This window comes from Haliaeetus albicilla, chromosome 3 (genome assembly GCF_947461875.1).
Source record: "Haliaeetus albicilla chromosome 3, bHalAlb1.1, whole genome shotgun sequence".
Classification (NCBI taxonomy): domain Eukaryota; kingdom Metazoa; phylum Chordata; class Aves; order Accipitriformes; family Accipitridae; genus Haliaeetus; species Haliaeetus albicilla.
Window position 1 is genome coordinate 45,537,709 of NC_091485.1, and position 22,832 is coordinate 45,560,540.

Genomic DNA, 22,832 nt, shown 5'->3' on the forward strand with positions numbered 1-22,832 from the left:
CTTTGTTTTCCCTCAAACTGCCTTCCTACTGAATTAAGAAATAACAAATAAGGTAAAGCTGGTAAATGCACAGGATGAGATATTACCTACATGACACACCAAAGCTAATAAAACTACCAGAGTTAACAGTAGGTCAACTTTTACCTTCATTTACACCTGAATTATAGCCAAATTTTATAGATTCTTAATCTGAGAAGTTCCTTTTTACTGATATTAATCACTAAGCTTTCTATGTAGAGGGTTGGGGCGGGGGGGGGGGGGGGGGAGATGTTACCAGACTTTGCCAGCGTAGGTGATCCAGGTGGAGAAAGGTTTATGCCAGGCGACAGGTAAAGATAGTTTCTGTTCACTCCAGCATTGAAATCAAAGGGCGATTTGTAATCCTCATATAGATCCATGCCAGAAAATTCAGAGCATGTAGCCATCCTCTTCTTCCACCGAAGCATTCATCTTTGCTTTCTGGGGCAACCCGGAGAGCAGGATCCAGAAACCCTCCGTTTCTTCACATGACACTCACTACACCTCCTCATAAAATTCAGCTCTCTTACGCCTCTGTTAGATTTGATAGAGCCATGTAGCAAGTGATTTCTTGGCCATCTTGTAGCTGCTGCTGTTTACATGGCACAAAGTTAAGCTCCTGTAAATTTATAACCAGGGCTGGACTTAAACAAACCGTTCCTTTAACAAACATTCACAGCGCACTGTTCGTGGCTTCTGGAAGAGCCTTGGTCCTCTGCAGAATTGCATCAAGAATCTTCAATCATTTAAATAAAAAAAGGTCAGCTGACTGCAGCTACACCAGGATATCCTTAATCTTCTAGGACACAAAAGGATTACTAGCCGTAATCTATCCTATATACCATCTGTGTAGGACTTTTTCCTCTGATTAATGGAAAATTCTGCGTGCATAACTATTTCTCCAGCTGCTTCCACCAGTGTAATAACCAGTAGCCAGAACCCAGTCTCTGCTGCCCAAGTATCACACTGTAGTGCAAGCTCAGGAGAAAGCAGCACTCATCTCTGAAGGCTATGCTATAAACACCACCTAGGTTTTTCAATGAACATGCTAACGTGCATTATGATTTTTGCTCATGAGGCTAAACATATCGGGTGGGGGGATGGGGGTGTTGGTGTTTTTTAAAAAAAAAATTATTGAAGTGCACTGCCCTATGCCCTCAGTACTTCAGCCAGCATCATTTAGAGCAGCCTGTTATGCCAGGAACTGGCAACACTGGAATGCATCGTTCCTGATGAAATGTATTTATGTTTTGACACATATACCATAAAGAAAGATCAACTTACGTAAGCCATCTGACTTCATGCTGGGGGTATAAGACTTAGCCCTGGGAAGCAGAAGTACTTCTTACCTAAAAGAGGCACTCAAGCACAGTTTCGCTGTGCTTCACTACATTTTTTTTTTTTTCTTCCAAGGTCAGCTTCTTTCACTGAAAAAAACAAAGTTTACTAGCAGTGTAGATCACCTTTACAGCAATTTCCTCCCAACCCCACACCTTCACCTGGGCTCTTCACTGCAGCCTGCCCACAAAGGAGCATAATCAAATGGACGTTAATCTTTTCCTCCACCATAAGAGTGACGTTTTAAGACAGAGCCGATCAGAGACATTACGCTATCCTCCACTCAAAGCTGTAGAAGTGAAGAAGCCTTGGCATACCCAAGTCAAGCCTGGGCAATGTATACCCTGAGGATACGAGAAGAAAGCGTACAACTTCTGAAGTTTTAACTTTCCATTTCCACTGCAGTCAGCGGGTGCAGGAACAGACCTTCCAGCTAATTAAAGAGCAGTTCCTTTAGGCTGCACACCTACATTGGCTTCTGGTGCAGACTACCTGCAGGCTCATAACAAAGACAGTGCCAGAGCCTGAAACACAGGTCTCTCTTTTCCAAACCCACTGAAAAGAAGAAAATATAACGCCCCCCTGCATTTCTGACACGTGGCTGTGGCATCTGCCAGAAATACTGCAAAGTTCACCTGACAAAGGTCAAACCTTTGGTCACAGATTCTAGTTAAAGCATCCACAGGCAGCAGAGAACTGTTACATGGCTACAGTAATAATACACTATTAACCAAGCACGCTAATATGAATAGCTACTGATTCTGCTTTGCAGCCTTCCCTTGCATAACTCAGCAGACAGGGGCTGCCTTCTGTACAAAAGGCTCAGGCACTAGTTGTACTAACTGGCTTAGGCGAAGTGACAAGTTAGCAGATGTGGCACACTGGAAGAGCTGGGCATTTTCTACCATTGCTCTACCAACACAGAAAGAGAGAGTGAAGGTGAGGCTACCCCCTAGGACTTTTTCCCAACCCCAGAGAATCATTCAGTGTAACACCAGTCAATGCTAGCAGGCTACAACAACTGAAAGTAGCTATTACAGGAAAAAGAACCCCTTATGAAGATCTGTTCATACCTGCTAACAGTCAGGAATACCATTTCCTGGCCAAGGGCATTTACTGGAATCAACACTTAACGTTCTTGTCATTTACAGGAAACTCCCCGTGTTCAGTTTTACCCTATACCACCCATTCAAAAAAGATCTGGTACGCTTCCTGCATATTTGTCGTGCAAAAATTGGTTTCATGTCCCTAGAGACATCTGGATTGCCACTCTGACCGCTGACCTGGCCTGTCACCACTACAGACAGAAGCATGTATGGGCCAAACTCCTCAACACACCTTCAGTGTAGTCAGAGAGACAAGTCCAGGACATCACCCACCACTAGAACGTACCTTTGGCTTACAGGGAAGGTTTGCTGAGTTACAAATCTGAGCCTCCACATGAGAGGCCAAATTCTGCTTTTGCCCTGGCTTATGCATAGCCTGAGCACAAGCCCAGAAGTCCCCCGAGACAATTCTCTAGCTTTTAGAAGTAATACTGTCCTAAGATGGTTGCCAAGAGAGGGACTGTGCAAGCACTCCTTACTTCAAACTACCCTCTTTGCTCAGCTTAATCTATCTTATAGTGGCCATACAGCTGGGTTGCTATAGCACCTCCCAAACAAGCTGCCTAAACACATCGGCCTCCCGCTCTCTTACCTGCAGGAGTTTACGGGAGTGTCGCTCCTCACTCATTCTCAGCTACAAATCCTACCTGGTGATGAAAGAAGCTGTCTTGCTAAACAGTCTTCCTCTTCACCTAGGGAAGTTTGGTCTTCACCATGAAGTACAAGCCCATCCAGCTATAAGGAGAAAGGACTGCAGTCCACCCTTCCAAACCAGCTATAGGACAATTTCTAGGCTACCCATCACCCCTAACTCATCCACTTCAGGAAAGACAAGTACTCCCCTGCCAGCCATACCAGTCAGTTTATCCACTTCTTCCCCAGTAGCTCCATAGCACACCCAGGGATTCAGGGCAGAGCAAGGCAGCACTCCCTCTATACTGCCTAAAGGCAGTCTGAAGAAGACAGGCCCTTCTAGCTGTTAGCATGGTGCATTTGGAGGAGGAATTTCTCTCCAAGGAACTTTCCAAATTAAAGTATGGCCCCAAGGAAACAAAGCACGATGGGGGTGACAGACAGCAGCCACACGGAACTGAAAAGAAAGGTTTTGCTCTGCAGCATGAAGCTTTTTGACAAATTTAGCAGCTCTTGACAGTCTGAACACAGCTAGGCAATGGCAGGAATTAAGATTTCTCTACGCTATGAAAACAGGCTCATCATGAGGTCTTTCTAAAGGGCCTTCCCATGACCAAAATATCCCGCTGCATGGCCTTCTGCCTCCTCACTCTTCACAGTAATTCAAAGCACATGCAGCTGGCTTGAGGTGGACCTGAGGCTGTAGAGCCATACCCTGGTAGATGTACCGTGCCTTCCCAGTGCAAGACATAAATTTCAGAGCTGAAGGTGAAGTTTAGACTTCTGTTATGTGGCTTAGAGTAGTTACTGTGCATGCTCAAGTATCTTTGTTCTTTGCCCTGCATAGCAAGTTCAATTGTTACAGGTGTACCTTGGTTGTTACTGCAGGTATCAACTGCAAGCCAGTACCTTAAGAGATCTTGAAGTCTTAAGGATGCACCTGGTCCAAAGACATGTAGCAGGGGGGGGGTTACTCACTATGCAAGAGATTAAAACTGAAGATTTTGCTCTTCCAGAACAAGTGCTCATTTGCCCTTAACAACTCAGGATAAATAAGAGGTGGGTACTTAAGTCATCCATGCCATTTCAGGAGCTGGTGTTTGAGAGACTGGCACAAAGGTAGTTAACATCTGCCAAGGATGGTTGAACCAATTACTGACGAACTCAGCTGAATGTTACAAAGTGGCTCAGGAAGGCTTGGCAAGCCTCTGCAAAGTCTTACCATCACAACTGCTCTGTAAGCTCCTCTGTTAAGGTCAGAGAGTGTGCTTAAAGCTTTCCCAGGTAACTGTTTAGCTTCAACAATCAGCACAGATTGTGCAGGTCATGAATCATAAGGGAGGAAACTTCCTCCAAATTGTTAAGTTTGAGCAAACACTGTTAACCAGATATTTGCCTGCCTAGTCTCAGACATCATCATTCTTTCTTCAGATACCACCTGCTACCCAAGTCTGCAGCTTCCACCTTAGCCCAGTTTAAGTAGGCAATTTAAGTAAGGCAATATAGTATTAAAGCACTACCACCTTGCTGGTAGCTAAGCAAGGACAAGATGTTATGGTAGCCTTGCAGAGAAGCTGCTTTTTGCACCTTTAAGGCTAGCAGAACAATAGTTTGTTTATACCTAAAAAAGTTATATCCCTCTTTCCTCAAGAAACCAAACCCAACTCAATACTTTGAAGAAACTAAGCTATATATTCAGTAGGGTTTCATACAAGGAGTTAAATTCAAAATGGAAAGGCTACCACTAATGCCTTGGGATTGGACAAATGCAGTGGCTATCTTAGGACAAGATCCAAACAATACTTCAGATAAAGCTACCTAAATAACCAATCCACAAAATCTGTGCCTAATCAGAGTTCTGCTGCTACGCATGCACCTTCAACATCTTGGACATCCTGGGTTTGTGTCCTGTTTAAGCACAGAGATGCCAGACTTGTGCACTACAGTCCACACTTTTGGCAAGCCTACCATGACTCCAGCACTTAATTCAGCAAGCAGAAAAGGATGGGGGAAGGTGAGGGGAAGAGTTTGTTGCCAAAGAGGGGGAAGAGGCGCTTGCTGTTTAGAGAGCATAGCAAAAATATTCAATCTCTTATTTCAAGGCTGATTGTTAAGATTCAACTGCCTGCTCAGCCTGGTTTGAATTTGCATCTTCTACAGTCTGCTAACAGGGAAGACTGACTGGAGGCCTTCCAGTAACTGCGGCTGGAGTAAAGAATTCCAGTCAGGTTTTCCCCCACCCCCATCTTTCCCAGGTAGATCCCAATCAGGCAGCAACAGTCAGGCTCCTCTCCCCACTCCAACTGAGTCTTATAGGGCATAAGCCATTTTAAGAACTGTAAAGCTACTTAAGCATCTTAAGCCAATCTAGGTTCTGCAGCATCAGTTTGATCTTCAAAGTCTTACCAGTCTACAGACGAGTAAAGCCTTTCAGCACCTGACTGAAGGCCTTAAAACTGCATTAAGAGAAAAAGATGCCATGAAGCAATAGGACAGAAGCCCAAACACTAAGCAAGCCTTAAGTTAGTACATTTGTGCTCCTATTTCCATGTTGTGCTCTCTCCCCTCCCTTTAAAAGCAGATACCTCTTTAAGCCCCTAAGATTTGTGCATGACATGAATGGAGCTGCACAGTTATAGGAGTTGAACAGTATGAGTACAGGCTTCTGCAGGCCTGTTAGTAATGGTCAGCAGAACGTGGCTTAAGGGTTTAGGCATTTGCTGTCTTCTAGCAGAATCCAACTCAACACCACCATATTAATCTCATTACTTCAGCCTCCCCCCCACATGCTTTCTCTGGACATCATCTCCCTGATGCAACAGCATTGTCCAGCATGGTTCTTTGTATACAAATATCTTCTCCAGCATTTTCTTAAGACTATATGCGCCTTCACTTACTCATATTAAAAAAAAAAAAACCCACACCAAAAAAAACCCCAAAACCAACACCAACAAACACCCCACCCCCCCAAAAAAAACCCAACCAAACAAAACCCTCTTGGGATGATCAGTATTCTCCCAAGATGTATCACCCTGTTGTGACGGTCTGACAAATTCAAATGTCTCAAACATCCGTTAAAAGAGCTTTGGTGGACAAAACGGCCTCTGTAAAAATGCTGGAGTTTTGTGAACAGGACAATGTGGACAGAGGAGAGGGCCCCACGGAGGGTGGGAACGCACTTCTCCAAGCCCCCAATTCCTTATCTTGAGTGACCAGGAGAAGGAACACAATTTATGCCTTCCTGGAGGAAGAAGGCCCCATGGAAGTTGGGACTGTGCTTCTATCTTAAGTGGTCATACCAGCAGGAAAAGAGAAGCAACTCCACAATGAACACCCCCCCCCCAAAGCTACCGATTCCAGTGAACCCCAGGTGTGGGAACTGCGCATGTTGAGATCATCAACTAACACACTATAAAAGAGGAGAGAACGAATCCTCAGTGCGCGCCCTCCGGAACTGGATCTCTACGCTGGCTGGACCAACGCTGGACCCAGGACTGGTGAAACCCTTCTCTTCTCTCTTTCTTTTTTTCTCTCATTCTCTCTCTCTCTCTTCCTTCTCTCTTTTCCACAGTCCCTACACGTCATCCTTTGAAACATAAACCGTTGACCAAGTCTGAGACTAGGAGTGGACCTAGCCGCCCCTGAGCTCCTCTTTGAGAAGGAGTCCAGAAAGCAAGGGGGTCTGCTCTGAACCTCGTGACTCAACGGGAGGGCTCTCCTTCTGATACATTACATGTTCCTTTTTCCATTTCATTTTTCTGTACTTTCCTCCTCTTCTCAAACAGCGGCTTAATGACATGTTGCAAGGTTCATATTAACAAGTTCATGTGTACTTGGACAGAGTTAGCTAGGTTGAATAAATGTTGATTGTTGTTTGAACTCCCCTGGTGTCGTTTCACCTTAATTCTGACAAAGGAAATCCACGAACCTGAGTCGCTCCAACTTTGGGACGCGACACCTGTAACACAAACACTTCTGAGTGTTACAGTTAAGGATTATGGAGTTGCCAGTATTGCTCTTTTCTTAAACCAAAGCCTCAGCCCACAGCATTTCAGGCTGCTGACGTATGTCTTAGCAAAGGCAGCAGTTCTCTCCTCCTCCCCATCCAATAATAAACTCAGACTAATTTCCTGAGATCTTGTGAGGGAACAGATCCACACTCCTGTGTATTTGCCACTAGACAAGCTGATAGCACAGTCAGACTCATAACCTGTTTGTATCAGACAGTCTCTGTATTTGCACAGGTTCTCCGCTACCTTTTGAAGACATCTGCTCCAGGACTTCAAAGATTTTCATTAGGCAGAAATCCCTGACTTATGGCAAAGTTTTGTGTCTCAGTGGTCAAAGCAGTCACATTTGTCAACTCCAGCAATAACAGGTGAAAAGTGTTTCCAACCCATGGGAAGAGTCCAGGCCAAAGGACGCAACAGCCAGCACCCCAGAACCAGTGATCAGTTAGGGCGTTGCATCAACTTTGGCAAAGTCAGGCCAAACTCTGCAAGTACAGAGGAACATTCCCTAGCGAGATTAACAGAGTCAAAACACTGTCAGGTAGATTTTAGAGGGATGCATTTAGTTATTTGACTTCAGCTGCTTATGTCAGTTATGCTGCCATTCTTCAGAGACTCCAGTCCCTGGTAAGAGACTGAACCTGTCAAAAACACTGGAGAAATAGTGCTGAGCTGCAGCCAGATGACAGTTGGAAAAGATGAGGAAGAAAAGGGTGTAGTGCAGAACGGGATTGTTTTAAACAAAGTTTTAGTATGTAACCTTGCAATCTAATTAAAAGCTTTACTTGAGTGAGTTCAATTGGAGTGACTCCTAGCCTCCCTCAGAAGACAAGAGTGCCCTTTTGCACTCTTAAAGCAAACCTCCATCTTTCAACACTGCTCCCCAGAGCTTGCATTTCTGAAAAGCAGCTCCAGAAAAGCCCACCATTCTCAGTCCACAATATCAAGTCCCACCATGAAAATGATATTGAAGTTTTAAGAACAGAGCAGATTTGATTACATATTAGGCTGAATCACATACTGCGATATCTGAAAGGATAATCACCAAAAAAAGCACCATACATAGTCTTAGCAATGCTTTAATAATACCAGCAAACAGTCTTCAATGCTTGAGGTACACACTAGCTCTTGCCACGAAATTACCGAGTTCGTGCCTGGATTTGGCGTAGCACAGAATTTGCACCATTTACTACCAAGGACAGAAGTACAGAAGCACCTAAGCAACCAAGCAGCACATAATTTGATGCAAGCAATGGGGCTTAGGGTAAGTACTTTGGAGATACTCAAAAGCCATCTGGACATGGTCCTGGACAACCAGCTCTGGGTGTCCCTGCTTGAGCAGGTGGGTTGGACCAGATGACCTCCGGAGGTCCCTCCCCACCTGAACCATTCTGTGATTAAGACAATGCCTGTATAAAGTCACAGGCTGCTCACCCAGATCCTCCAAGGTCTGCAACCCTGAAGAGGCTGTTCGGGAACATGAGGAGTCCTGGTGCCCTGCCCCATGGGAGGTCTATGGCCAGCCCTTCATCTTGTGAATTGGATTTGCAAATACCTACTTGCTGACAGAATAAACTTCAATTTTCTCCCATACTTTCTAAACTGAGGTATGGACAGAGACTTCACAGGAGACTTGGCACTGCCACACATCTCTCAATGTACAGGAGTATTATGACAGCTGACAAGCAAGGCAAGAGCACTTACAACAGTAGTGACTACTTTGATTTCAGTGAAGAGTCTGCAGGAAAAAGGTAGCTGACCAGTCCAGTTGGGCCAGATTCTAGAGGAAAAAAAAAAAGTCCTGTATTTGCATAAAAGGGACTGACTTACATTTTGCTCACAAGATGAATAAGCAAGCAACTTCTTGGGCCTGACATGTGATTCCAGACTTTCAACACAGAGGAAGCTCTTGGCAAATATGTTTTAGAAAGCCATCCACTTCTCTCTGACCCTTCTTTCCCCAGGAGGGAAGTGAATGTACGCCTCTGCAGCAGGAATAGTTCACTCTTGTATACAAAGAAAAGCTTGAATTTGACAAATCAGCTATCAGCATCACTACGCTAAAACTACCCTATAACAGGAGCCTCTCCTCCTCTTACCATTTAATCTATCGATTAAACAGAGCCCAGGGAAACTAGGCTGAAGTTAAGTCTTTGAACTCCCTTCTCAGGCTCCTCAATTTACTCTTCACCCACTCCAGTGCAGGTTCCTTTATTCCTCCAGCAACTTTCCCTAGTGCTTGCTTTTGGGTTCTCCTAGTAAAGCTCCTCAGTCCAGACAAAAGCTGGCACAAAAGCTTCCAAACACATGTTGGTTCAGCTAGAGATGCTAGCTTGCCCTTCAAAAGCACTGGGAGAGTCACTTCTGTGCTTGGGACACAGTAATCTTTAGCGTTGTCGTACAAGTCGCCCACAAATAGTCAGAGCACAGTAATCTGCAGGTGTGCTCCCACAAAGGATGCACACGTAATACTAACTGGAATGAAATTTGTTAGCACTGCTAAGCTTACCAACAGAAGACAACAAAGCATGGAAAGCTCCACCTTGTCAAAACAGCCGCCTCTTGCTGACATAAATCCATTCCAAACATCCCTAACACTATCGAAGGAAATGGCTAGCTGGCTGCACTCCCCTAAGATCCTTCCCAACTTTCTGAATTCAGACAGTGTTCAGATACCTTCACCCCTGGCAACCTCACTGCAAATTTGATAGGACTTAATGGAAGCATCATTTTCACTTCTGTTATTACACATACATGCACTGTTCAGTGGCAGCCTTCATACAGAAGCCTGGCAGTCAATCTTTTGCCAGGTCATCTGGATACCGTACCTTTTTATTTTTTCTGCCTAATCCCCTCATTGGGCTACCCTGCCCTCTTCTACGCTCACAGCATCAGCTGGCTTAAAACAGATCCAAACAACATATACCAGAAGTCAATTGAAGGTACTTGATACTAGCCTGGAGCCATTTCAGTAAGCTACAAAAGCGAACAAGTGCCCAGGCTTCTAACTTACCCTTTTTGTCCTCAAACCCAACTTTAAGTTTATTGCAACTTGGGAGAGAATTACACCCCCCAATAAATGCATATTAAAATGTGGGAATTAATTTGAAAACTTACAGCTGAATCTAGCCCTTATTGTACATATTCACCAAACAGAGGTGGCTATGCACAAGTTTCTGGGACACCAGTTACTTTTAAGTGGTCCCTCCTGAGAAGCACAAACCTTTCTAATTTCTCAAGTCTCACAGCTCCTTGCAGTCACATCATGTTCTTGGAAATTGCGAAGCTGTAAAAACGTGTATTTTTTGGCAGAACTTCCACACACAAGTTACTGGTTGCATGGTTAAGCTGTGCTCCTGCTGTAGTCTGGCTCCTTATTCGGTTATCCATGACAAACATAAGAATAATTCAACATGATGATGGCAACCACCAGGTTGATACTATTCCCTTCTCAGGCCTTGACTAACCAAGTTTAAGATTTAGACTGGTGCTGTCAAACAAGTGTAATTGCATAACACTTAAAGTATGATTTCTCAAACACAAGCAACTGCAAGTAGCAAGCTGTGTAGAAATCCTATTAATATTTTTGCTCTTGGCTTATCTGAGAATATAGTGTGAAATGTCCACAAAACTGTAAAAACCTGCCTAGCTAGCAGTAGAAGTGCACTGGCACAATAAATATGCAATCATATATGCCCCAGAAGTCTCTCAGGTCATAAGAACATGCTCCTGATCCCCCTTCCCCAACTGGTCCAATCACACCCTTAGACTACTAATGTTTTTTGCCACAAGCCCTTCAGAGAACCAGCCTGTCCATGAGGTACTTAAAAGCCGACAATAGACATTGAGCCATTTACGGAGCTTATCCAAGCAGATCAGCCCATAATGAAGACAAGCCCGTATTATTCATCTACATCTCTCACCCACTGCAGAATTTTGGTGAGCCCACCTAAACTTAAGAAAACAAAACCTAACATAGGAGTGCTAATGGCACACTAACAGATTGCTGGTATAAAGTATTCCCGCACACTGATGCAGCAGTTCACTATTACTGGGTATCTCTCATTTGAAAACACAGAATAAGTTGTGTTGTTTTCTCTGCAGCATCAAACAAGATACATTACCTATTCATTTACAGTCCAGCATTTTACCAGTCACCCATCCAACCAAGTAGTGCTTGAAGTGTCCTGTTCCAGACAGAGTTTGGCTGCTACTTGCCCATACTGCTACACAGCATAACCAGCCAGGCAGCACCCATTCCTGCAGTGCTTCCAAACTGATTTGGAGCAGTGGCTATCACTAGCACAGGGACCTTGAACCACATTCTGCCAGGGCTGCAAACTGGTCAAACTCAAGATGTGGGGCTTGATTATTTCTCCACTGCTCTTAATCTCATTTAAGAGGTAAGAGGGAGAATCCTGTAACTGTGCACGGAATGAACCAGGAGCAATACACTAACAAACCAACTGCACTGACTGGCTTATTTTTTTTCTAATACAATGCAGATAGTACATCTACCTTTAAAGTATTACAACCACTGAAGTTCCCATTATATTAATAAGTACTCTGAGATTTTATCCGAGCGATATGTCCTTGAATGACTTTTAATGCTGCTTGAGCTGAGTAAATCCTGTTAAGAGACATTTGCTCCTACTCCAAGTCAGACTAGGACAGTAAAATAATGAAACTGTTAGCCTAGAGAGATACTACTGTCACTCAAATCAACACAGTCGTAAAACACTAATCACTCCAAAAGCAGAGGAAGGCAAAGAAAAGGGTCAAGAAAGTTTGTCTAGAGATGACTCCACACAAAGAGATAAAGCTTCCGAGGATTTCCAGGTCCTAGAAGGACTTAAGCATATCCCCTTCCATCAGATCAGACTTTGGACATGAGACACCACTTTTTGCCTCTGGTTGACATAGGCAATCTATATTTGCTTTTTTACAACCTACACGGGTTCAGATCAGAAAAGTACTAATCTCTCGAGATTTCCAAGCAGTATTCATATATTTATGCATCATCTAGTCATGTCCCAGTCCATTCCAAAGGTAAGTTTTCCTAAACATCAACGTGCTTGGATAAGCTGATCTCCAGGCTCCTCACTTATTATTTCACAGTAAAGTAAGCAGAGCAAGTTAAACCATTTATTTTACTGAAGTATATGAAAGTGGACAAAGCTGGAAAGACTCATCTAGATGAAAAAAGTCGGGCACACATTTTTCCTGATTCTGGTCTAGCCGACATGATGGAAGCTACAGGGGGAAGGAAGAAGTGCAGTGGGTTTGAAAGATCAAAGTTTGAAGGATGTGTCTTGAAGGAAATTGAGATTCAGCTCTAAAAGTTGGAGCAGAGTGGGGGGAAGAACAGAAGGGGGTTTTGTTGGAGTTTTTTGTTTGGATTTATGTGGGTTTGGTTGTTTTGTTTGGGTTTTGTTTGTTTTTTTTTTAAAGAAAGCATACCTCCACTGCTTTTAGTGAGCAGCTGGTCCAGAACTGCACTGCACTGTTTCTTCACGTTGCCTCCTCACAGTATTTGACCTGGAACTGAACATCACTGCAAACCCTAAGAATAGACGTTTGCACTGCTAAGTGAAGTCTAAGTTCAGCATCATTCCCTACTGCACAAGGCAACACATCACACACCCCATTTCACAACTGTAAATGTCAAACAAAAAAATACATATATTTGTAGCCACTCTAAGGACTGGTCATGCTCCAGTTTAAGTTTAATGGATCAGTTCTGTTTAACAGATTAGCCTGGTAAACTTTTCAAACTTTATGCTTAAGGATTGGTCTAGCTGATACCTAGCAGGTTACTGTTACATCAGGTTTGGCGCATCATAGCTCGGCCATCAGCACAGAAACTACTCAGAATAATTCAGAGCTTAAATAGCTATTAATAATGCAATTCAAAATTTTTCATTCTGCATTGCCAGATAAAAACTGGATCAGGATATTGAAGAGGGGAAAGTCCAAGCACTGATTGGCATACTGCTTCCTCCCAGTTGTCAATCCCCAAGTGTGTAGTTTAGCTAGGGAGCTGTGATGATATGGTATTAAGGTCCCATCACACACCCCCCTCAGAAATGCTGCTGCCACCACCTTGCATGAAGGGGAAACAAGACCTCTCTAGTGACATTGCCTTGGAACAGGCAGACTACAGAAGTTTAGTTATTTTACTTGATGCTTGTTTTGTCCTCAACTTATCAGTTCTCCCTCCCAAAGAGCTTAAAAAGTCTTCTTAGCTCCTCTTGACTACACACAGAGGTCTTCCTTTGACTTCTGTATCCCTCTTCCCATTCCATATTTTCACTTTCTCAAAAGATGCTTCTTGAATAGGAAAGTACTCTTCATTGGGGATGGGCGGGGAAGTAAGTTTCTGTGATTCACCAAGGTGAAGTTTGCTCTTGAATTGTAAATAAGAAACAGAAGCATATTAAATACTTCACGTACCAGTGTGCTAGAATGGAATTAAAGATGACTATAAATTTATTCCAGTAAAGCCCTCCCTCTTGCTGTTTACTCCAAAAACACTCCCTTGCCACAGCAGGAAGCATTCAACAGGTTGCTCTGCAGATTCCACTGACACCCAAGTTGCTTCCCTTCTTATACAATCTCCAAAAGTCTTTCATGCCAAAAACTCTACTCAGCAACAGGCATGCAAGCCAAACAAAACCATTCAGTTTCAGAGCATCAGTTCCAACAGTTTTCAGTTCTTCCTGTTTAGAAATACGCAGAAACTAATTCTCCCTGCTCACCACTGCTCTTGCCAACCATAGCACTCACGTTCATCTGCAACCCACACAGAAAGGTATCAAAGCAAGATGCCCCAAATACTCTTTAAGGGTGGCATGAGTTTCCAAATTAAAGATTCAGATGGTGTCTGTGATTTATCATAGAATGGTTTGGGTTGAAGGGACCTTTAAAGGCCATCTAGTCCAACCCCCCTGCAATGAGCAGGGGCATCTTCAACTAGATCAGGTTGCTCAGAGCCCCATCCAGCCTGGCCTTGAACACTTCCAGGGAGGGGACACCCACAACTTCTCTGCACAACCTGTTCTGTTGTCTCACCGCCCTCATTGTAAAAAATTTCTCCCTTGTATCTAGTCTTCATCTACCCTCCTTTAGTTTAAAACCGTTACTCCTTGTTCTATCGCATCAGGCCCTACTAAAAAGTCTGTCCCTGTCTTCCTTGTAGGCCCCCTTTAAGTACTGAAAGGCTGCAATAAGGTCTCCCTGGAGTCTTCTCCAGGCTGAACAACCCCAACCCTCTCAGCCTTTCCTCACAGGAGAGGTGTTCCATCCCTCTGATCATTTTTGTGGCCCTTCTCTGGACCTGCTCCAACAGGCCCATGTCTTTCCTGTGCTGAGGACTCCAGAGCTGGAGTCAATACTCCAGGTGGGGTCTCACCAGAGCAGAGCAGAGGGACAGAACCACCTCCCTCGACCTGCTGGTCACACTTCTTTTGATGCAGCCCAGGATACAGTTGGCTTTCTGGGCTGCAAGCGCACACTGCCAGGTCATGTCCAGCTTTTCATCTACCAGTATCCCCAAGCCATTCTCCACAGGGCTGGTCTCAATGCCTTCATCCCCCAGTCTGTACTGATACTGGGGGTTGCCCCAACCCAGAACAATTTGCAGGAACAAATTATACACTTAATAGTGTGAACAACTTGCAGCTCAGAAGCTGGTGTTTTAAGCAATGCACCCAGAGATGTGCGTTAGGCAACAGGCTCACCTACTGTCCCAGCCATGCTCTCAGCACACCAACTGCCTTTCCTGCAGGACTGCCAAAACCAAGTCTTCACAACCACAATTTGTGGGGAAACATACTGAACAAGTACACCCATACACACTCCAGCAAAGCCATGAAACTCTTTGCTTCTGTAAAGCACTCTGTAGTGTCTAACCAACCTAACCTGCGGGCAGTTTGTGCGAGACTGCACACGGCAGCAGTGTCCTGCAACGTATGCAGCATCTCTCTGGCAGCTGTTACATGCCTGGTGAGCTTCTGTTTTTTTCCTCCCTTGATGGGAAACACAACTAAGCAAGTTTATATTGAACGGCAGCGCTGGTTGCTGGAACTGAGTAATAAAGGATGCACTTGCAGTAGGCTTATTTCTCTGAACAAATTAACTATTGGAGACAATGCAGTCCAAAACCAAATTCTGCCCCTAACATTAAATACTCGGAGATTCCTCCAGAACATAAAAACATAGTTGACTGAGTATTTAAAGATTAACATAAAGGGCAGGAAAGCAGGACTTGTTCGTGTCTAGAAATCAAGATTTTATTCAAAAAGAGACATTCAGCCACTGCATTTTACTTTTCCAAAGAAGTTTACTACTACCTGCTTAGTGTTCACTCTCATTCTGCCAGACTGAGTAAAGTGCTAACATGTTTTCTAGCAAGGCACTGAACCCAGAAAGGACCACTATTTAGACTGATCTGCAGTCCTGGCAGAGCATCAAGATCAATACCCAAAGCTCAAGTAGCAGTTCACAAGATACAGACAGGTCTTACTGCTGTACCTCAGCATTTGCTAGAAGTGCATTAAGAAATACAAATGTATTTCAGAAAAGGCTAGGATTTAAGACTGATTCCTAGAAACAGTTATTTAAATGGTAGCAGCAACTGTTTATTCCTTCCTCAGAGTCTTCAGATGAGCACGTTTAAAGTGGGTGTCCAGAACACACCTTTACTGCAGTTAAGGATTGACTTATTGGAGAAAACAACAGTAAAGCTTTAAAGTCTTCCCCTCCTTCCAAATTACTGCACTTAAATCATATGACAGTAGTAGCCAGCTAGAAGCCACAGCGGAGTTTTTAAGCAGTTAAGCTACATAAATTAAAGGCCAACTTCTATGGAGCACAGGATCCCCTCCACACACATCCTCAACTTGGGTTTGGGGTGTGTGTCCCCAGCCCAAGCTTGGGGCAGAGGTCCTCACATACCCTGGGGCAGGAGCTGGTGGGGAAGACAGCGTGCAGGGGTCCAAACATGCCCTGAGACCTGGGAGAATTAGGGAGCCAGACCCATGCTGTGCTCAGTCTTGCTCAGTAAGAAGATCAGGGATGAGCCACTGCTTGGCAGGCACCAGCACAACCGAGCTTGCCATTTCAGACACATTACCTGGCCTTCTTCAGATGTCCAGACAGTTTTCTCCTTGGGATCCTCTGCAGTACATTCTGCTCCCTGCACCTTCAAGTGAATCCAGAGGTGGTGATGGACCACATGGCAATGCTCTGAATACAGCAGGTGCACACATCCCTTGCTCGAGGGCCCACATGCTACCTACTCAGGGCCCTATAGATGCACGGCACCTCAAGAGTCCGCCTAGCCAATTGACACAAAAGGCTGTCACAACCCAGAGGACAAGGCGGCAAAATAAATACCTGCCAGGCAGGCACCAGAGTGGTCCTGGGAGAAGAGAAAGACAAGAACTCACTGCAGGTCTATCCCTTTACTCAAGATCAAATTCCCCCTAAAAAAAAAAGTTTTGGAGCACAATGCTGCAAGTGGCTTGTCGAGGAGATGAAACACACAGCATGAATGGTGCTTTCAAGAGCTCATGGCTCCAAGCAAAGCACATTGCAGTAAAACGGCCTGTTTTCCTTCTGCCAAGACAGCGACATCTGGCAACAGGAAAGTCAGTATTTAAATAAGGCTCCTTCCCCAGCCCATGCACTAGGCTGGTACTACTCCTGATGCTTCTCATCCCTGAACACGTCAGCTGCTCAGCAAGCCTCTTCAGGGACTGCCTAGCACAGATTTGAATGATGCTATGGAAACAGCATGCAGCAGTATGTGATCCACTCATGCGGACTGAAGCCTGTCTATGTTCAGGCATAAAACTAAGCTTTGCAAACAGCAATCGAAGCTCACAGAAGAGTCAGCAGGTTAGTTAAAAACAGTGATTGATTTGGGGGCTTCTGCTTTGCCTTCAGCCTGCTTCTCAAGACTCCTCAGATGCAGGCAAAACACTTTTGAGCTGTGCTGAAGGGATTTGTCTTCTACAGAGCAATACAGCAACTAGAGAGCAAGATGCATTTCAGCCAGTGTGAGCTGTGCCCATTTCATACCCCTGACCCTTCTTTTGGGTTGGAAATACTGGTTCCTACTTAGAGGACAGCTTCTTTAAAGATGCTTATAGCCAAGTCCTTGTACAGCTCCACTCCTGGGAGCCTGTGTGAGGAAAAGCAGGGGAGGTATCAGGACCCTAGACGACTCTGCAGAGACCACAGGGGACCAGAAGATGCAAGTTTAGAGAAATGGCCTTCTTCAAAGGCAGCAGCTACAGATGTCCACTATTATACGAGTATTCCCAGGGACTGGACTGCTGTAGAGCACTGCTATGAACATCAGACAGCAATGACTTGAGTGGAACCGTCAGGGGGGTTTCTTTTAAATTCTGCTATGCTGATCAAGTTAATCAAGACTTTCTAAAGCCATGATGTGATACATGTTTAGGCAGAGAACAGTTGAAGAGAGAGGGATGAGCAGGATTCCTTTTTGCTCATCTTAAGACTCCTGCTAGTAGTTTAATTAAAGTACTTTAGAAAAAAGTAAACAAAGCAAAACAGACATGAGAAACATCCTCAGTGCTCACAGCTGAAACATGCAGTTTTGCCATGCTAAAGAGCAGCTAAGAAGCATTACCTACAAAGCTTCTTTTTCAATGTTTTTGACGTTTCTCTCATGAACCGAGATCACTGCCAAGCATGGGCTCTGATCCTAGCAAAGCACAGGGGAAGCACCTGACTGAAAACACCAACTCCAGCCCACCTTGCCTCCCTTGATACATCTTTTCATCTATATCCCAGGCTTAGGGGGCTCTGATGAGACTCCACTCCCCTCTAGCTGCTAGAGAAGGGAAAGCAAAACAGGAAAACTTCTGTTCTGCCTCTGCTAGCCTCTCCAACCACTCCCAGCAAGCTGTAGCTACTCACCAGCCTCTTTGTTACCCCACCATACCATATTGCCATTGCTAGTAACAGGCCATAAGCTTTGAATGGAGTTTGCAAGGCCTCAGGACTAGAGGCCCGTGAGGCTTGCCCTGTCTAAGCTTTTCTTGGTTCGCCTGCAGCTTTGTTTTACTTGGTGTATCTCAGAAAGTGGAGACACAGGATGTGATCGTACAGGCATGGTATGATACATAATAGGGCACAGGGTTGATGCTGGAGATCCCACAGCTGTAAGAAAGTCATCAATTGCCAATGGAGATCTGCAGGCGGACAAAACTACTTTAGAGGTAACAAAGGGAGCAAAGAAATAGTATCCAACATATATAAAAAGCACTTTATATAATATATTTGGATGTAACATGAAGCTTGCAGAGCAATGAAAGAAAGCAAATCTGTTTGCTTTTTACACAAGGACCCCACTGGATCCTACAGTGAGGAAGAAGCAGCCATCAACATCCTCTTCGTCCCAGCAAAGGAGTCACAATACTGACAGCTTGCTGCAATACCCCTGCCATGACCCAAATGACACTATCAGCCTCAGAAGCCAGGGGAAGGATGAGAATAACACCAGGAAAACGTGTAGAAACCAAGTGCATACAATGTTACCTTTATTATTACTAAGACTTCATCGGTATAAATAGTCTTTTTCTGTAATAAGATATAAACTAATAATCATTCTTGAATTAGATCATTAAAATTTCAATTACATTAACAATAAATTATTGGGTTGCCTTTTTTTTTATATATGTATATACACACACACACAAAGCACGCTTCCTCTTTGCCTATTAAGTTTTTAGACACAGCACACTTTTGTTGTGCTGCTGGTAGGCTACAAGCAGGAGGGGGGAAGTTCAGAAGCCTGTCACTCCGAACCGTGTGTGGCACAGCATGTTCCTACAGACCTCAGTTCTGCAGAAATTAAAGGAGCGTCCCAGGCTCAGCCAAGGCAGCGTATACTTTTGCTGGAGCACTCCACTGTCAGTGAGCATCCAAGGACACATACTGCTCTGCTCTCACGCTCTGCAACAGAGAAGTCAGCTTGTGAAACAGAAAAGCTGCCTCTTTCAGTGACAGCATTCACACCACAATAGTAGCACTGGTTTCTCGCTAGATAGCATCAATCCACCCCTTTCTGTTCAGGAGCAAGTAATAGCACAATGAGTGTTTTTCAGCACACCAGCATTTGCTGGCAGCCAGTCTACTCTCCACTGCACTGCCCCCCCAAGGGCAACTGGCTGCAGACTCATGCAGAAAATTGCCACCACTTGTGGCTGCAATAGCAGAAAAATGCATACAGCTGTCTACACCTCTGCCAGATAAGTATTTTCATAGCAGGGCAACCATAGCTTACGGTATCACTCTGCCAGACTGCCAAAGCCAACACACAGCTACATGTTCTTTCAGCTCCCTTAACCAGGGCCAGAAGAGAAGGAGGAAAAGGAGCAAGAGGAAATGGCAGGAAGTGACACTGAACCTTCAGTAGAGATCCAGATTAGAAAGTTATGGGTAGCTGGTCTGTTACTGCAGGCTTTTTCAAAACAGAAGGCTTGTGGTTGAAAGCCTACCCTCCAATACAAGGGTTTTGAGTGAAAGCTCCCAATCTCTCTGGCTAATACACACCCAAATATGAGGGACTTTGAGGATGCTCACTACTTTTAACAGGAGAGAAAGCTGTCCCTCTGGAGTATTAAATTGAAGCTGACACAGAGTGACAGTTTTGGCTGAACAAGAGCATTTCAATTTAGTGCTTAATCTCGCTTAATGCTTGCTTTCCCTTTCAGTCACCCTTTGACATTTTCTGCTTACTCACTGCAGGATATTAAAAGGACAAGGGTAAACACCTCCTTTCCTGCACATAGCAAATCTCAGATCAGAAGTGCCCATATTACAAAGACTCCAGTGGAGGCAACAGTGGGGTCATCATCATCCTACCTGGAGATGGGCTTCTCTTAAAACCATGAAAAACACTACACCCATCAGATGTCTGCTGCACAGCATTCAGCAACCAACACTGTTGTTCTTTCCTATTAAACTAAGAATGGAGTTGTTTGGTTTTTTTTTTTTCTTTTGAAAGCTGGTCAAGAAAACATTGGCTTTCAAGAAGACTCCCTGCACTGTATCTGCTGCCATGGAAACATCACTTTTTGAAGACATACAGCTGATATCCACCCTTACCTGCAGTAATGTCCAGCACCTTCAGGAATCAGCAAGCCACAAACAACTTACCGATTTTACATGGCAAATCTAGTCCCTTGACTTCACACAAGACTTCTCTGTACTGGCTGAGGGGCTCCCTCCCCATGAAAATTTTCTAGACCCCTTCCTGTTAAAGGAGCAAATGGTTGTGAAGAAAAAGGAGAAAGCCTACCTAGCACCCCAGCCTTTACAACACTCAGGGCAGCCAAAGCAGCTTTCAGGGTGCCCTCGCCCAGTAGGGTCACTTCATGGCAGAAAGCATCAGAAGCCCCAACACCCATTTCCCTCGCCACCCAGCTCCTCCCAGGACTACATGGAGATCTGGCTCATGAAACAGAGGCTGTTAGTCAAGAGCTACTGTATTTAGGACCTGTAGAAGACAAGGAAAAAAAAATGCATGTACAAGATCGACAGGAGCAAGAACATAAATATAAATGAAATTCCCAAGGCAGACTAGTGCAGTACATCGCTATTGGCAGTGCCTGCAGATGGAAGGGGCTGTGCTCAGAAGTCTCCAGGCACAGCTGAAAGCAGCTCAATAGCACTCACACCCAGGCCAGCTTTAGGAGAGGTGTTAACATATGGCAGCTGACTTCAGCCATAAAGATCAGCTGTTCACACTTTACCCACCACAAAGCACCCAGATCAAACTGAGCAAGGCGCTTGCCCAGGCTGCGCCAGCACAGTTCTTCAACCGGAGCCGAGGCACAGTGCTTTGTTTTGAGACAGCAAGATCAGGCCAAGCCTCCGAGATCTGCCATTGCTTAGATGCGTGTTTGCAGTGGGAGAAAGGGGAACCCATGGGCTGTCTCACAGGGCTTCAAAGTGTGGGAAACTGGAACAAACAGGACTTGCATCAATTTCATGTCAATGGGATTTTAAAAGCCCCGAGCAGTTACAGCTTGGCCTTGTTGGTGGATCAAAGGAAGCAGATCCTTAGCTAAGCTTTCCCTACCCCAAAAGGTCTGAGAGCAGGCTTTACTCTGGCTCGGTGAAGGATTGTCTTGACTGCATGTGACAGCACTGGTTATAGGGAACAGAAACAGAAGATCCACGCATTCCACAAGCAACAGACTCTTTCCACTGCTGGAGAGCCAGGCAGCCTCCCTCCTCCACCTCCTCCTGAAGTGGGTGCGAGCATGAATGAAGAGTTCAAGTTACCCTTCAATGCTCAAGCATTGGAGAGGGCAGGAACAGCTGACACTGCTCCAGCCTCTGGCTGCCGACCCCACGCCGATGCACGGGCAGCTGCTTGTGCATCAGCTGCTCCAGCATCCCTCCAACACAGTGCACCGATCCCCCCTGCATTTCAGTACCTCATTCATGCACCAGCTGAGGGAGGAGGATAGCAATGCCTTTAACTCTCATAACGCCACCCTGTCAAGCCAGGACCCTCAGCCTGAGTCAGAACAATGACATCTCCCCCCTACCCCAAGTTTTTTGTGTAAGAGAGGGGAAGATTTGCTGCTGTTCAAGAGACCTACTAACATTAACTGTTCTGCTATTTTTTTTTCCTCTTTCATCTTCAAGTCACTGCCACAGACACTCAGTTCAGTGAACTCATTCTTCCTCCGCACTTCCAACAACAGCTGTCCACCTTTATTTACTTTTATTTACTTACAAGTGTTTGATTTCACAATTGCACGTTAAGGAACAAAAAAAATTTCTTACCTACAGTACTGCAAGTACCTAGTGATAAAGAAAACAAATAAGGCAGTAGAAAAAGGTGCAGCTTCATCCATTAGGACAATGGGGGAAATCTAGTCCTACTGCCAGCAACAAGTTCTTTCTGCACAAAAGGAAGATTTTGTCAGTCCCAGAAATGCAAGTCAAGGCCCTAGGAAAAGAAAGGCTTACATACTCTGTCAAGAAATCATGTAGTGTTTGGGGACTCCTAAGTTCCACAAAACCAGAAGATTTTGAAAGACACCAGGTTACATAAGCGAAGAGCTGCTGAAGCCTAAGATTATGGAACCCCCTAAGCACAACATCAGAGATGCAGTATTAGTAGGTAACTGTTTGTGCCGTGCTGCATGTCTTTATGAAACTGCTCAGTGGCACAGTCTCCTCATTCAGAGCACATCAGCACATTGGTTCTACTGTTGGGGTGGCTTTCTCCTTTTTTTTTTTTTCTAGTGGTGAGCCATACTAGCACTAACAGTACCAGTGGCAAGCCACAGAGAGACTCTTTTTGCAACCAAAACCAGGTACACGATTTTTTTTTTTTGGGGGGGGGGGGGGGAGCCTGAATCTTTGTGAAAACACAACTGCAGTTATTAGTCCATTCACCAACTCACTCCACGGTGAAAGACCAGATTTTTATTCATGGCAGCTTAACGCAAAGCAATAGAACAAGGGACTCCTCATCTCGGGATAATATTATATCCATTTGGCTTGAGCCGACACTACTGCTTTGGTGCTTGTAGTCACAGAGCAAGAGACCCCAAGCGCTTGTAGCCCAAGCTTTCCAGAGCAGTTGGAGTGCACTGAGCACCATGTAGAAGGATACAGCCAGGCCAAACATCCCTTCACTGAAAACAAAGACACTTCAAGTGAAAGATTG

General features: G+C 44.8%; 1 protein-coding gene across 4 annotated transcripts in view; it reads right to left on the reverse strand.

The window, feature by feature from the left end:
• TPD52 (tumor protein D52) overlaps positions 1–22,832 on the reverse strand; it is a 132,018-nt gene that overhangs the window by 106,437 nt on the left and 2,749 nt on the right. For 2 of the 4 annotated variants that reach the window (XM_009915558.2, XM_009915556.2), the window contains exon 1: positions 275–761. The exons of 1 other annotated variant lie outside the window; for it this stretch is intronic. In XM_009915558.2, the coding sequence (XP_009913860.1) occupies positions 275–446 (172 nt within the window). In that variant the 5' untranslated portion in view covers positions 447–761. Of the gene's footprint in view, positions 1–274; positions 763–22,832 lie in introns of those variants that run through there. One more of the 4 variants, XM_009915555.2, reaches the window with a different exon arrangement.